This window comes from Spea bombifrons, chromosome 8 (assembly GCF_027358695.1).
Source record: "Spea bombifrons isolate aSpeBom1 chromosome 8, aSpeBom1.2.pri, whole genome shotgun sequence".
Taxonomy (NCBI): domain Eukaryota; kingdom Metazoa; phylum Chordata; class Amphibia; order Anura; family Pelobatidae; genus Spea; species Spea bombifrons.
The window spans coordinates 42,135,772-42,150,702 of NC_071094.1; the positions used below are offsets into that span (position 1 = coordinate 42,135,772).

Sequence of the window (14,931 nt, forward strand, 5' to 3'; positions counted from 1 at the left end):
GGGAAAAAGACGGTTAGGGAAGGGAAATGAAAGGGGGAGAGAGCGTGGGGTGAGATGGAGAAGGCTTGAGATCAAGACATCCAGACTCAGAGACGGCACGGTAGCCGAGACATACTAGGTTGAGAGAGACAAGAGGATATAAGGAGACATACAGGGGCGTCTCACCCTTGTCACCCTGAGAGAGCGCTCATTCTGCATTGTAAGAGACCGTCGTGTGATAAAAACTTCAACCTTATTCTGAAAACCCCTAAATATAGGAATTAAAGCAGCGACAGTTACCTAGCAACCAGCAGCGCTGACACACAACCAACCACACACAGACACACAATGACACACACACACGCTACCATGTATGGGCCTGGTGCTTCCTGCAGCACACACGCTGCCTGTCACACGCGCACGGGCACACAATCCGTGATACGACGACACGCGTTACAAGATACACGAACGCGGTGTGCGCTGCCACCGAGCACACAGCCCGTGATGCACACGAAACACACCAAGGCTGTCAGAGTGCGTGACACCATAGGTCTCGTCCCCTGTGTGCAAATTAACGACACACAAAATCATGATTTCATTACAAATTTATGTACAATGGCGGCACAGGTGGGAAATCTGACCTGGAGACTCCGGTCAAACCCAGCACAGACTCACCTGGAGAGTCCGGTCAAACTCAGCAAAGACTCACCTGGAGACTCCGGTCAAACCCAGCAGAGACTCACCTGGAGAGTCTGGTGAAACCTGGAGCAATCCCAGGCGGTGAAGCTGAAGCTTCTCCTGAAGCATCTGAACCTGTGCTGTAGGGACTGACGTTGCGAGTTCTTTTGTAAGGTTACCTATAAGCCTTTTTTTTTTCATTTCTTTACCAAAAAGTGGCGGGTAAAGATTCATATTGGGTCTTTTTCATTCTTTTTTAAATAGCTAATCTCTAGAGTACCAACAATAAATTAGAAACTATTTTTAACAGATTAGTGCAGAGCGGGTGGCGGTGCTGACAAGAGTCTCCTACTCTCCAACTCACCACATTTACAGAGATCAGAGCGGAAGCGCCTGAGTATAAGACTATGTTTCATATTTAAATCAGATCCTTGGATTGCAGATTTTTCCGTAGTCACAATTATTTGAAAATTGAATTTGCCCCCTAAACATAAACCTATAGAGAGGACAGAAGCATTAGAACCCTAGCTTGGGTGAATCGAACTCAATCAGTTCTTCTAGGTACACTCACACACAGTTTTGAAGGTAGGTCGACATCTTGGAGAACTAACCGCTGTTCTTCTATGGACTTAGGTGCCTCAGTTGCTTCTCCGGCACTCCATTTTCTTTGCGTTGAAGATACTACTTTGGCTGTACGTTTGGGGTCGTTGCCACGCTGCAGAATTTGGGGCCAATCAGACGCCTTCCTGATGGAATCTGCCCGAGCGTCACAGCATTGAGGAAACCGTTAATTTGACAAAACCCTCAAATCAATTTAAAGATCCTCCACCATGCTTCAGTGTTGCCTTCAAACACACATTCATGTACCGCTCTCCAGCCCTTCAGCGAAACTGTCTTCTGCTACAGCCAAATATTTGACTCATCGGTCCCGAGCACCTGCTGCCATTTTGTTGCACCCCAGTTCCTATGTTTTCGTGAATATTTAAGCTGCTTGCCTTTGTTTCGCCGTCAGAGGTATGGCATTTGGCCGCAAGTCTTCCAAGAAGACCACTTCTGACAAGACTTCTCCAGACAGTAGATGGGTGTACCAGGGTCTCACTGTTTTCTTCCACTGGTGATGGCACTGCTGGGAAGCTTCTGATTGAGATGGGAAGTAAGCGCGATGCGTCTTTCATCTGCTGCACTAAGTTTCCTTGGCCGACCCCAGCATCTATGGTCCTCAACTTGCTCGTTTCTTTGTCCTTCTCCAAAAAGGCTTGGACAAAACATCTGGAAACCTCTGTCTACCTTGCAGAGACCTTCCCGACGCAGTATAACTACCTTGCGTGTTGTTGCCGTGCTCAGTCTTGCCAACTGCCCTTCAGCAACCTCACCTTGTTAGTGAGTTTGGCCGTTCCTCAACCAGTTTTATTCCCACACAGCTGTTTCTGTTTCAGTTAATGATTGTGTTTCAGCCTACATATTAAATTGATGATCATTAGCACCTGTTTGGTATAATTGTTTAATTATACACCTAACTATAGGCCCACAGAATCCCTCACTTTGTGTACCTAGAAGAAGTGATGCCGTTTTCAATAAAAAAAAGGGTGATCGCACCAAATATTGGTTTAATTTGGCATGACCAAATATCATTGTAGGGTCAGCATGGTGGCCGGATACCCGCTCTTATAATCTCAATTATCTAAAATGTTACATTCATCATCAGTATTCAAAGTGTTTTGTTACACTGGTGCACAAAGTGTTAACAATGGAAATAGAAATCTTAAATATAATCTCCATCATCGCGCAGACGGTGCCATTTCCCATTTCCACCGCTCATTAATGAAACGTTCCGGCCGGCCTCGGGCTATAGTTACTCTGAAACCATTTTGCCCGTCATTAATTATTCCGTATCAAGCTACTGTAATCATTAAAGAAGAGGTGCGCCCCGAGAAGGAGCGAGCATCCGCCAGACTCACACCCTCCGCAGATTACCATTTCTCCAATCAGATGGAGCGTTGAGAGTAAAGCGGAAACTGGAAGCAATGGGGACCAATCTGACCAGAACTGTTCAAAATGACACTTTCTGCCCCAATGCACCTAACGTCTCCTGTACTCGCTGCCCCCCCCCTATACTGCCAACTGGGCATCGCAGGACCGAAAAGCCAGGAAAGCCCCCTCTGTGAACTGATAACAACAGCACTGGGTATTCAACTTTCTACGACACAGGAGTCCCTCTCTGACGTGTCCTTCTTACAAGGCCCAGTAGTTCTGTGGAAGCCAAATTCCTTTGTCCCTCAGTCCTCCCTCGATGTCCCTCTTTTCTAGGAGCTCAGGGTGTTTGTCCTGGGAAAACCTCTGTTGTGGGGCCAGGAAGGAAGGACGTTTTACTGAGAGGGAATGAAACAGCCTCCCAGCAGAGGTGGTAGACACCTTTGCTAAAAGCATGCATGGGATAGGCACACGGCTCCTGAATCCAAGACGAGTCCAAGGACCGGTTAAGGTTTGAGTCTTTACAGCATGAAAAACTGGGTGACTAGACGGGGGCAGAATGGGTAAATAAGGACATATAATATACCACATTTAAATAACCGCTGTGGCAGACACAGAATAGGCCACGTTACAGCTTTGGTTGTATTTCAGGATGTTTTATTTACAGATTAATAGAATTAAGAACTCTGTTTGCCGTGAGCTCTCCAAGCAGGATAGATATCGTTACATATGGGACGTTTGGCAAATTTGCAAATTTACTGCCCCTGCCCACCTGCACCTGTCCTGTACATACAAAGGGGCAACACACAAAGCAGGCAGTGTCTCTAGAGCCCATGCCACAAAGGAAGCACTCCCTGCTCACACTCCAGACAGGAAGTGCCCATGGACCAAACCACTTGAGGAAAACGGGAGGTGGAATCTTTTTTTTTTCTCAGTTCTGCCTACCGTTCCCTGCAGGTTCTCGGCCTCTGATCACACATAGCTCAGCAAATAATATAAAATTGTATAACAGGGTTCTACAGCCCTTAAGGTCATAATAACGTGTATAGAAATAGCAGGAAATTGACTTTTTAATTAAGTTGTGTAAATAAAATATATTTTATATTTTCCTCTAAATGTCTTTAGAAAAGTTACATAGATGGCTATTAATAATTTAAATAAGTTTGAGGAAAGCCCCCTGGCCATGCCCCCCCCCCAAAAAAAATAGGTGTTCTTACCTTAATATAAATATGGAAATATAAAAATAGAACAGAAATAATATATTGAGATAAAATCAGGTTTCTGTCAATGCGACTTATATTACTGTATACAGCGCTGGGGGTTATATTACTGTATACAGCTCTGGGGGGTTATATTACTGTATACAGCGCTGGGGGTTATATTACTGTATACAGCGCTGGGGGTTATATTACTGTATACAGCACTAGGGGGGTATTACTGTATATAGCGCTGGGGGTTATATTACTGTATACAGCGCTGGGGGTTATATTACTGTATACAGCTCTGGGGGGTTATATTACTGTATACAGCGCTGGGGGTTATATTACTGTATACAGCGCTGGGGGTTATATTACTGTATACAGCACTAGGGGGGTATTACTGTATATAGCGCTGGGGGTTATATTACTGTATACAGCGCTGCGGGTTATATTACTGTATACAGCGCTGGGGGTTATATTACTGTATACAGCGCTGGGGGGTTATTACTGTATATAGCGCTGGGGGGTTATTACTGTATACAGCGCTGGGGGTTATATTACTGTATACAGCGCTGGAGGGGGTTATATTACTGGATATAGCGCTGGGGGTTATATTACTGTATACAGCGCTGGAGGGGGTTATATTACTGGATATAGCGCTGGGGGTTATATTACTGTATACAGCGCTGGAGGGGGTTATATTACTGGATATAGCGCTGGGGGGTTATTACTCTATAGAGCACTATAGGTTATCACTGTATACAGCTTTGGGGTTTTTGTATATGGCACTATGGTTTATTACAGCTTATAGCACTGGGGGGTTATTACTGTTTACAGCGCTGGGGGTTATTACTGTATACATCAGCAAGGGGTTATTACTGTATACAGTACTGGGGGTTATTACTGTATACAGCGCTGGGGGTTATTACTGTATATAGCGCAGGGGATTTATTAGTGTATACAGCGCTGGGGGTTATTACTGTATACAGTGCAGGGGAGTTATAAGTGTATACAGCGCTGGGGTTATGCTCAAGGAGATCAATATTTAAATATAAAGGACTTTAATGTCATGTAATGAGCAGGAATCCATCATCTCACCACAACTCCCCCTTTAGAGAAATGGCTCTATAAGAACCCCGGTAATACTTCTATTTGCACTATTACACTATTAAATCATACATGTATAAAGAAACGAGGACACGGCTTGTCTGAAGGCAGGTAGTAAAGAAACGAAGGTGGAATTACATCTAATAATCCTCTTTGTGGATATGGTATCGGCCTTCTCCTGGTAAACTCATCTTAAACGGCACAGTTTATATATCACGCGGTGTACTGCGCACCGGCTGCGGTGTGTATAATGCCAAGTACATGGAAACGTAGAATTTACCCACTCAGCCCATCTAGTCGCTTATTTCTCCTGCTTTGAAGACAAACCTTCACCAGTTCTTGATCTTAGATTACGCCTATCCCACCATGTTTAAATCCCATCGTTGTATTGGCCTCTACCGCTTCCACTGGGAGGCTTTACCACCTATCTATCATTGTCTCGGTAATCTACATGAAGAAGAACAAGGCATCCAAGCTGAAAAAGAATAAATTAACCATGAAAAGCGGTCCCAAAGCCAGCAGCGGATCAGGACAAGAAAAGAGACCACCAGGGGCGACTGTTCAGACATTGTAACTACCCATATGCCCGTGTGGTATATCAAACACTGTTGTAACCATGTAAATAATTAATATTAATAATATTAATCATTAGAAAGACAGATATCCACCAATTGCATTTACCAATGCTGAGCCAGACCACAATCTGCATTCATTAATCATATGAGAGGAATAAGGTGAAATGCTGTAACACGAATACATTTTAGTGTAAATCCTACATTTTCCGGGTCCTGTGTCAATAATGTGATTTTTGTTTAATCAAGACCTTCACAAAAATACGACTCATACACCACGTGCCAAAAATAAGCACTTTTTGATGACATCACAAGCCATTTTCTTTATCTAGGTCACTATTTCCATCTTAGTATCTTTCTCTCTGTGCATGTCCCTAAAGAGAGAGGGATCTCCCCAATGACAGCTTCCTGTAGCGCCTGTGATGTCATCAAGCTGCAGGTAACAGAACTTCCCTTTACACAAAATAACAATTACATCATAATCAGTATTTTTACACCTGATTACATGAATTACGTTGGTATTATTTCTTACATACAAAAAAAGAACCATAGAATACAGAAAGAAAACCTGTCGGCGTACTTTTTAAACAATTTGATTTCCACAGATCTGGCATCGAACTCCCATGTGGAAGGGTAAGGGAAGCCGAGCCAGCGTTACTTTCTGTGACCAAAAGCCCTAACAATAATAATAATAATTTGAGAGTAAATACGATGTAAATCCAAGCCCGCCATGATGATCGGGGCTAGACGGAGGCATGGTGTAAGAGTAAATCCCTGTACGTGGAGTCAACGTAAATAAGGACAGCCCATGTATTGTTCTCTTTGCATTGTTGTATTTGATCAATAATAATAATAATAATTAAAAAAAAAAATTAATATAAAAAAAGCGTCTCCGGAACATCATAGTAAAACTTTATTAAAATATGCTATTTGGCATGCAGCTGATAGGGAAGATAGGTGTTGGCCCCCTTGGCACATGGTGTCCTTACTGCCAGTCAGCTCCATGGCTGCTCAACAACCCCACCCACATTGTTGTAGGGGACACCGCTGCGCACCTGCCTCCCCGGGGTGGTCCGAGCTGAACTGGCCTGGTCCAGGTTGGAATGGCCCTTTGTGAACAATTTTGGACTGGCCCAGAGGGCAATTGTCTGCCCCTGGGCATGTCAGAAGAGCAATTCCCGCATGGCTTGAAGGGTAAAGTGAAAAATGCCAAAGCAGAAGGAAAATGCAGATGGCAACATGAACGTGCCGGCTGTGCTGACGTGATGATGGACGATAGACCTCTATCTCTAATTTACACTTTACATAGAAAAGCGACGAGCCACATCAGGTAGTAACACGGCCCATTCAGGACTTCTGAGTGATGCTTCTCCCAACTCTAACAGCCACTCCAGACCCCTCTCTGTCACCTGGCTGAACTCCAGCGAGAGCCCCACTCAATGGAAGCCAACGTCAACAAGGCAGGACTCTCCCCATCCAGCCAGACCAGATAAAGCCTTAGACAGCCAGAGCCACCTCTTCTGCACGTCTACAGCGGTGATCTGTCAGCATCACCAAAACAACCGGCTGCATTCAAAACACGAGACAACACCGCCGAAATGAACTCAACCCCCGCACATGGGCCACCTCAAGGTAGAGGAGCCTTGGTGATGTCCACGCCACACGCGTGTTATGAGACCCGGCGTGAAGCTTCTCTGTCCAGAGGAACCCGGCAATCGCGTCACTTTTACGACGGCTTATTCAAATACTTATGGAACTAACGATCCATGGAAGAGATAGTAAAATGATAGAGAGAATCTGAGGTCATTCTCAATCCGGAGCATCCACACATTTCATTGGGTTTAGTGAAAAGACGACACGCCATCCCCACTAAATATCTGGAGAAAGGGACCGAACGCAGATCTATTAAATTGTGATAAATTAGAGCGTCTCACCCTCTCTGTATTATGGCGAGAGAGAGAGAGAGACATCTTATATCTTAGGACCCTGGGATATAAAGCAAGAGACAGAGCTGATAGTGGAAGCGGATGGAATTAAGAGTGCGAAACCTAAAAGCAAACAGCGCTACCAAAAACTATATATAAATAAGGAACGATTGTCCATTAGACAGCAGGACGCGTTCAGATATAAAGACAGATAGAGAACGAGACTCGGGGAAAGGCACTGAGAGCTAGATTAACCGAGAATATATTCAAAATAAAACGGGGATTAATAGCAAGAGATATCAGGACGAGGCGCAGAGCTCGGATACGTAACGGACTCGCGATAAATACTCATTATGGCATTTTACCCCATAGCGCCTAAAAGAATTGATATCATAACCATTAGAACGGCGGATCAACGAGCCGCTTCTACAGAGAACCCCATCAGGATGACAAAACAACCGGGAACCGTTAGCAGAAGTGATAATATACAGCCAAAAGTTAGAGAGAGAGGAACGGAGAGAGAGAGGAACGGAGAGAGAGAGGAACGGAGAGAGAGAGGGGAATGGAGAGAGAGAGATATACGGAGAGAGAGATGGATTGAGAGAGGAACGGAGAGAGAGATATATACGGAGAGAGAGATGGATAGAGAGAGAGAGATGGATAGAGAGAGATAGGAACGGATAGAGAGAGAGCGGATAGAGAGAGAGAGAGGAACGGAGAGAGAGATGGATAGAGAGAGATGGATAGAGAGAGATAGGAACGGATAGAGAGAGAGAGAGCGGATAGAGAGAGAGGATCAGAGAAGAGGAGATACCGTTACATACAAAGTAGCTGACAGGCGCAAAGTTTGAGGCATCCATAAATAGGGAATTGGAAAGTAGAGGCTGCGGAAAACGGGTTTTTAAATGATAGAGAGCTGCGGACCAGAAGAGATGACAAGTTAAAGAAAGCCACCGATGCAGGGGGGACACAGAAGTGCAGGGGGGTCTTCGAGGGAAAAAAAAACAAATTTAGGGTTTCAACAAACATCCGGCAAATGTTTACCTCTGAAGGGCGCATAAAACATCATTCCACAGCTAAGACGTGAATCTGAACATCGAAAATCCCCCGGAGAGAACGACACCGGGAGAAGGAGAGGAGTTTAATCACATTGGGGACAGAGATGATGTGACTGCAGGGGAGAGAGATGGAGACAGAGAGAGAGATGGATCGAGGGAGACAGGGAGATGGAAGGGATGCTATTAAGGTTAATAGGCAGAATATACATTAAATAAATCCACATATAAATCCATGTACAGGGAATGCACGACGGGGAGGATGAAAAGGTACGGAGTGTTTAATGGATCAGGAAAGGAGGTGTTGGGATAAAATGTATTTACAAATACAGGCAGAGATGGAATGGAAATTATAGCGGGGTGTTCAATTTAAATGAAAGAAAAAAACAAAGGAGCAATAAAATGGGGGTGTAGGAAAAGAGGAGAAATATGGGGGAGATAGATAGGGGAAGAGGGGAGGAGAGGAAGAATAGCCTAAAAAAAAAAAAAAAAAAACCCAGGCCGTCAGATTTTGCAGCTGGATATCTAGAGAGAAGGAGGGGGGGAAGAGGAGGGAAACGGGAAAGATGGAGAGAGCGGAGGAGGAGGAGGGGAAGGATGCTCAGAATGAGATGCTGCATCAGATAGAGGAGGTGGAGAGGATGGAGGGATAGGAGGAGAGATGAAAAAGGAGAGAGGAGGGAGGTTGGAGGAATGGAAGTGTGAATGGAGGGAGGAGAGATGAGGAGAGAGGGGAATAAAATGGGACAGGGCGAGCTGCACTAAACAGTGTTCTCCAGCAGGCCACGGGGCAAGACACTCCATCCTCACTACAGAAAAACCACAACATACGACGGAACGCATTGCCATCACCGACAGGAACGATGTGCGGCGGATCCCGATACCGGATACAACTACTACCCTTTAAAAAAAAAAAATCCCCCCAAAAAATAATTAAAAATTGCCCATCAGGCGGAAAGCGTTTCTGTTAAGTCATTAAACTGATGTCTTCATACACAAAAATCACGAAATGCATGTAAAGAAACATAGCATCGGTGCGCATGCACAGCGCACACTAACACTGCCATGCACTAAGGCTGTCTGATGCGTGTGCGCGAGTGCATGCTCAGATAATGGCAATAAATGCAATCTAATCACTATATGTATATGTGTGTGTGTGTGTGTATATATATATATATATATAAATATATACTGTGTATGTATATGTGTGTATATATATATATATATATACCCTTTTGTTTGCCCTTATGGTCATGTTACACACATCACACATACCCATTGTACAGCGCTGTTGAATATGATGGCACTATATATATATATATATACATACATTTTTCATTGGTTCATTGGACTACAATGAGCACAGCAATGTTCATTGTTTGCATGTGTGTGAGTATATATACATATATATATATATATATATATATATATATATATATATATATATATATATATGTGTGTATGTATAAATATATATGCATGTATGTATGTATGTATGTGTATATATGCACACACACACACACACACACATAGAGGCCAAGAGCATTGCTTCTCGTATGTTCGCTTGGCACATGCATGTTCACATGCAGCATGTACAGGTGATGCAGGTATGATAAAGCCTCCATGCACAGCGGCGGGTTGTAATGGAGATTGCTGCAGGATTCGCCGTCCGCACACCGCACACAGCACACACCGGTCCTGTCACACACAGGGCATGCACAAGCGAACAACCGCGACGCATGTGTGTGTGCATGTTCATGCCGTAGGCGTAGCATGTAAATATACACACATGAAACGTCACCCCGGGATACAACTCCCATGGTGCACCGTTGCTTCTGGCTGCAGCCTCTTTCTCTGCGTCAATGACCTCAATAAAGTTGCGCGAAAGGACATATTTCCTGTTCCCATAGAAACGTAACGGGTGCCATCTTACTTGGGGCGGAAACAAAAAGTGTCAGTCTCAAAAAACGGAAAGAAGGTGTGAGAGCTGAGTGGGGGGGTTGCGGCGGGCGCCATATTTGTTGAGGCGCTTTCACGTCAGGAATAAGCAGATAAGGTTCCGGGTGGAAGGTCACGGCTGCCTTCTGTCTAGGTAAATGTGTTTGCGGTCCGTAGTTACTAGAGTTACTGTAACTTTGTCTTCGGGTATATGTGGGTGTTTGAGTGATATAATAAAATAGTAATTATAATAATAATAATTTCACTCTGGCCCAAAGGTATAAAATCTCACGTAAACCTTTATGTAGCATGTCCACTACTATCTATGTGTGTGTAATATGTTATATGTTGTGTGCCCATGTAGGTAGATATGAGAATATATAATTAATTATGAGTAATTAATTAGTAATTCATTATTGTTATAGAATAATATATTTACATGTATATATAGAGAGAGAGAGAGAGAGATATGAGGGATTGTAAATGTGGAATTTAATCTCATTTAATATGTATATAATTTCTATAGGTGTATTTTACATTTTACAGTATATGATGTGTAGGATAAGCTTACTTTAGTGTATAATGCTTTGGCCTTGAGAAAATCTGCATAAAAAGATGAAAATGAAAAATGTATCATTTTTGATCGGGAAGAGAGAGTATTAACATCTTGTAACGGGTAAAACTAAATGCGGGGGGCGGCAAATATCTTTTCTGGTTTCTTTTGAAACTTTTAGGGAAAACGCCTAAATTGAGATGATTTCTGTGGGTATTAGAAAGTCGGAACACAAAAAAATACAAGAGGGTTGATCGCCCCCCTCCTGCCGCACAGAAGTCTCGTTAATGGGGTCCAGAGAAGGCTTTAAATTGAATCTCATTTGGGTTAAAAGGCAGTCCCTCTGATCCAGCTCCAGCCATGAAAAGTTAGACAGGACTCGCCATACTTGGGGTACTTTGGCGTAGTGGGGGGCTGAGGGGTATACGGCCGTATAGTGTGGCGGTATCCCCAATATTTACACCCTAGATGAATGCCGTTGGCTGGGTGCGCTGAATTCCTACTTTGTTTTATTAGAAAGTTGGAAAACGGTGTGAAAAAGTGCGTTCCTGCTGATGGTCTAAATAATGCCACCGACTGTAGGAAGGAGGGCAGGAAAATTAGTTTTTACTCCCCCCCCCGTGTACATGCATGTGTACAGGGGTCTTGGTGAACCCCGCCCCCTGGGGCATTTGCTGAACCCCGCCCCCTGGGGCATCTGTGTGTGGGGGTGATTCTGCGGGATCTTTACGGGCACTTGTGGCCCCCTTTAATAAAAACCCAGTCCTGCAGGAGGTCAGATCTAGAACCTTTTCTAGATTCAGCACCGCGGCCGGCTGGACAGCTCCGCTTGGATCTCGCTCTTGCGTTAGATGCGGAACACTAGAGAGCGCGATATCTCATTAATAAGTAATAAGTCCTGTCGTTTCCATCGCTAGGCGGTCGGGCGGCGGAATGTCTGCGTGTTAGAAAGTAACGTGTTCATCTGAATGGGGTACGAATAGGAATGATAGTAACACATGCTGACGGTGTGCTCCTAGGTCAGGACTCTACAGAATTGGCACGCTGCTGCTTGTGCATGCGCCCTGTCTCCGGATCCCTGCAGTGCTGGGCAGTGATAGCGGCTGGCTGTGTGAGTATAATCACTAATCGCTGTTTTTAAATGTATATAATTAGACCCCCACAGAGGAAAGAGAATGATCCCCCGTAACTAGATTTAATGTTTCAAAGACTTGTCTCTGTAATTCCTCCCCACTGTGTGTGCGGCTCATGTTTAAAAAGGGAGGAGAACGCATGTGGACCTTTATGTGCGTGTATTGTGGATCTTTTTAATAAATAGCGCCCACACAGGAGTATCCATTCACTGTGCAGCTTTAATTAAGTTGCTGTTCCTGTCTGTTAAAGGGTTAATCTCCCATTGTGCCCCCAGGCGGTGCTGCTGTGTATGACGCCCCTGTTCCTGAGGATTGTGGGATTGCGATTTTTCTCGATGGCTTCCGACGCGTACGCGACAGGATCGCTCTCCGCATCCTACGTCACCTGCCCTAACGACAAAGTGGCCAAAGACATAGCCCGGTATGTAATGCGGGGGTCCCTTATATCCGCGTAGGGTGTCGCAGAATGGGAACTGAAAGGACACATATAAGCTTACCTCCCAACTGTCCCTGTTTAGGAGGGAAAGTCCCTCTTTGGACCCAAGTCACCCTTTTGTAGGAGCCTGGAATGCCTGCTGGGTACATGGGACATGATAGAGCCTGTGCCTTTTAAATCATCTTGGCGTGATATGTGTTTTAGTGATCCTGTCACACACATAGGACATGGGTGGTGTTCCGGTTGAGCATATGTCACAGTCCTCTGGGAACACGGATTGATTCCCTGTCCGCGTGTGACGTGTGCTCGGTGCGATTCCCCAGTAACCGGAGGCCAGACCCCGATGTGCTTCCTTTACAGATACGTTACTTTCTTTTTCCGCAGGGGTCTGGTGGAGCGGAAGTTGGCGGCCTGCGTGAACGTCATACCGCAGATAACATCCATGTGAGTGGGGCAGAGGTTTTCTCCGGGTGCTCTGTTTGGCCGTCTGTCTGTCTGTCTCTGTCTGTGTGTCTGTCCGCGCAGAGTCCGTCAGGCCTATCGCTGTCCTTGTATCTTTCCCATCTGGTCTCGTTTTCCTGTTTTTTTCCCCCGTAGATATGAGTGGAAAGGAAAAATAGAAGAGGATAGTGAGATCTTGCTGGTAAGTGTCCTCTGCCAGCACCGGCAGCACATCATAAAGCTGATCTCCAATCATATTAAAGCAGACACATCAGTAAAGAAGACGCATTGACCTATCAGAGGCTTAGATGTAATGTAAGGATGTTTTGGTTTATTGCCAGGGTGGTAGATAGATGAGAATGTCTTCCAGCTGAGGAGGTAGAGGGTAATACAGTGAGGGAATGTAAACATTCATGGGATAGGCATATGGCTCCTGCAAATAACCTCCGGTAATATAGAGACAGAGGTGATTAGATGTGTGTAAGTGTACTCCATGTTTGTATCACGGCTTCCCTGCCACTCACACTCACCTTTTTTTTGTGTAGATGATTAAAACCAGAACCTCCAAAGTTGCGGCTCTGACGGAGTACGTCAGGTGAGGGAAGAGATGATGCCGGCACTTTCCCCGCGCATGCTGCAAGGGCTGGGGGTTCCATATACAGAATTGCGAGCAAATGCATTGGCCAAGGCAAAACCGGCTATAGTTGTCGGCCTCGGAGGCTGATGACATCACTCCGTATCTCATGCAGATGAATGTTTATGTCACCGGTGGAAAAGTCCATCCAGAACATTCAGTCCCCCGTAGAAGCCCCTTTTAAAGACGTCCCTTTAAATAGCGGGGACCGGGGTAACGTTCTTCTTTAACCATTCGCTTACGCTTTCTTTCGATGTCTTCAGATCGGTTCATCCGTACGAAGTCTGTGAGGTCATCAGCCTCCCCATCGAGCAGGGGAACCCCCCGTACCTGAAGTGGCTCGCAGAGACGGTTCCCGAGTGACGTCTGCCTGATGCTGCCGTAAAGTAAAATAAATCTGTTTATAATCCGGGACGTCTCAGATATGTGTGAAGTCCTCATGACGTTAAACTGAGAGATCTCAGCTGTATCGTATTATGATAAATAGACCCCCCTCGTCCCATGGTATGATCCAACTAACCGCCATCATGGTAAGGGCAGTAATGGTGGCCATATCAGTAACAGAGCCCCTCGCAGCGGCTGCTGAGTCTGTCAAGCGTTGTGTGGCAGGGCGTCATTACATTGCTTGAGGTCTTCGTAACTCCATTCACTCGCAGCCATTTTTGTTATATGGTATATAAACACTCAGCCCTCAGACAGCCACTAGCACGACTAGTAATACTCACAGGCACTTTCGTGACTGACGCACTCACGCTGGCGTGCCTCACATTTCATTAGCCATAAGTCCCGAGTTCCTCTCCCGGCTGCAGGTTCCTCCGTCTCGCACTAGGAGGAGCACTAAGGCTGCCAGCAGAAGGAGGTGACTGTGGGCTCTATCCACTAAACATTGAGTTGTGGTATGAACTCTTACTTCACTATTATGTAGGACTGAGCTGACCCTGTATAATGTATAATTCAATGGGTGACGAGACTGGAGGAATGTCACTGATTTAAGTATACATTATACAGGGCCAGCCAAGCTCTTAGTGCAGCAGAAGCTCATAATGTATAGCGAAGTCAAGGGGCTGAAACCACAACTCTCCTGCAAACTCTCTTTAGTGAATAGACACACGATGCGGGGGTGCCGCCCCTAAACTCCAACAGCAGAGGGCCGGAGAGAGGGTAGAAAGGGCCAGATGCATATGTTATATGAGGCGGGTGGAAGCGTTCTGGATAGATAGAAAAAGTAATGTATTATTTTTACTATTTTTGGTTTTGTACCAAAACTTATATTATTGGCTCATTGGTAATTTAAAGGCGCTTTTGCATGA

At 45.1% G+C, this 14,931-nt stretch overlaps 2 protein-coding genes across 11 annotated transcripts in view; one reads left to right on the forward strand and one right to left on the reverse strand.

Annotated features, from left to right (window-relative positions):
* The window catches only part of SYNGAP1 (synaptic Ras GTPase activating protein 1), a 59,541-nt gene extending 49,127 nt beyond the window's left edge, over positions 1-10,414 (reverse strand). For 8 of the 9 annotated variants that reach the window (XR_008355188.1, XM_053472948.1, XM_053472942.1 and 5 more), the window contains exon 1: positions 10,276-10,414. Coding sequence is in view for 8 of the 9 variants with exons in the window: in XM_053472948.1 (XP_053328923.1) it covers positions 10,276-10,306 (31 nt within the window). In the remaining variant the exon portion in view is untranslated. Of the gene's footprint in view, positions 1-8,475; positions 8,633-10,275 lie in introns of those variants that run through there. The other variant, XM_053472939.1, reaches the window with a different exon arrangement.
* A 91-nt stretch (positions 10,415-10,505) lies between these two features.
* On the forward strand, positions 10,506-14,031 carry CUTA (cutA divalent cation tolerance homolog). Of its 2 annotated transcripts, XM_053472625.1 has the most exons (7): positions 10,523-10,578; positions 11,997-12,088; positions 12,386-12,531; positions 12,931-12,990; positions 13,144-13,189; positions 13,533-13,582; positions 13,885-14,031. In XM_053472625.1, the coding sequence occupies exons 2-7, from the start codon at positions 12,035-12,037 to the stop codon at positions 13,982-13,984; spliced, it is 456 nt and encodes a 151-aa protein (XP_053328600.1). In that variant the 5' UTR covers positions 10,523-10,578; positions 11,997-12,034; the 3' UTR covers positions 13,985-14,031. The 2 variants fall into 2 exon arrangements, with proteins under 2 accessions (XP_053328601.1, XP_053328600.1); XM_053472626.1 differs by lacking the exon at positions 11,997-12,088 and having other exon boundaries at positions 10,506-10,578.
* The last annotated feature ends 900 nt before the right edge of the window (positions 14,032-14,931 follow it).

Bases quoted from the DNA above. Each gene is read 5' to 3' on its own strand.
- CUTA (XM_053472625.1), top strand. From the start codon at position 12,035: ATGCGCCCTGTCTCCGGATCCCTGCAGTGCTGGGCAGTGATAGCGGCT. The intron at 12,991-13,143 runs GTGAGTGGGGCA...TTTCCCCCGTAG, and splicing joins ATACCGCAGATAACATCCAT to ATATGAGTGGAAAGGAAAAA. The intron at 13,190-13,532 runs GTAAGTGTCCTC...TTTTTTGTGTAG, and splicing joins AGGATAGTGAGATCTTGCTG to ATGATTAAAACCAGAACCTC.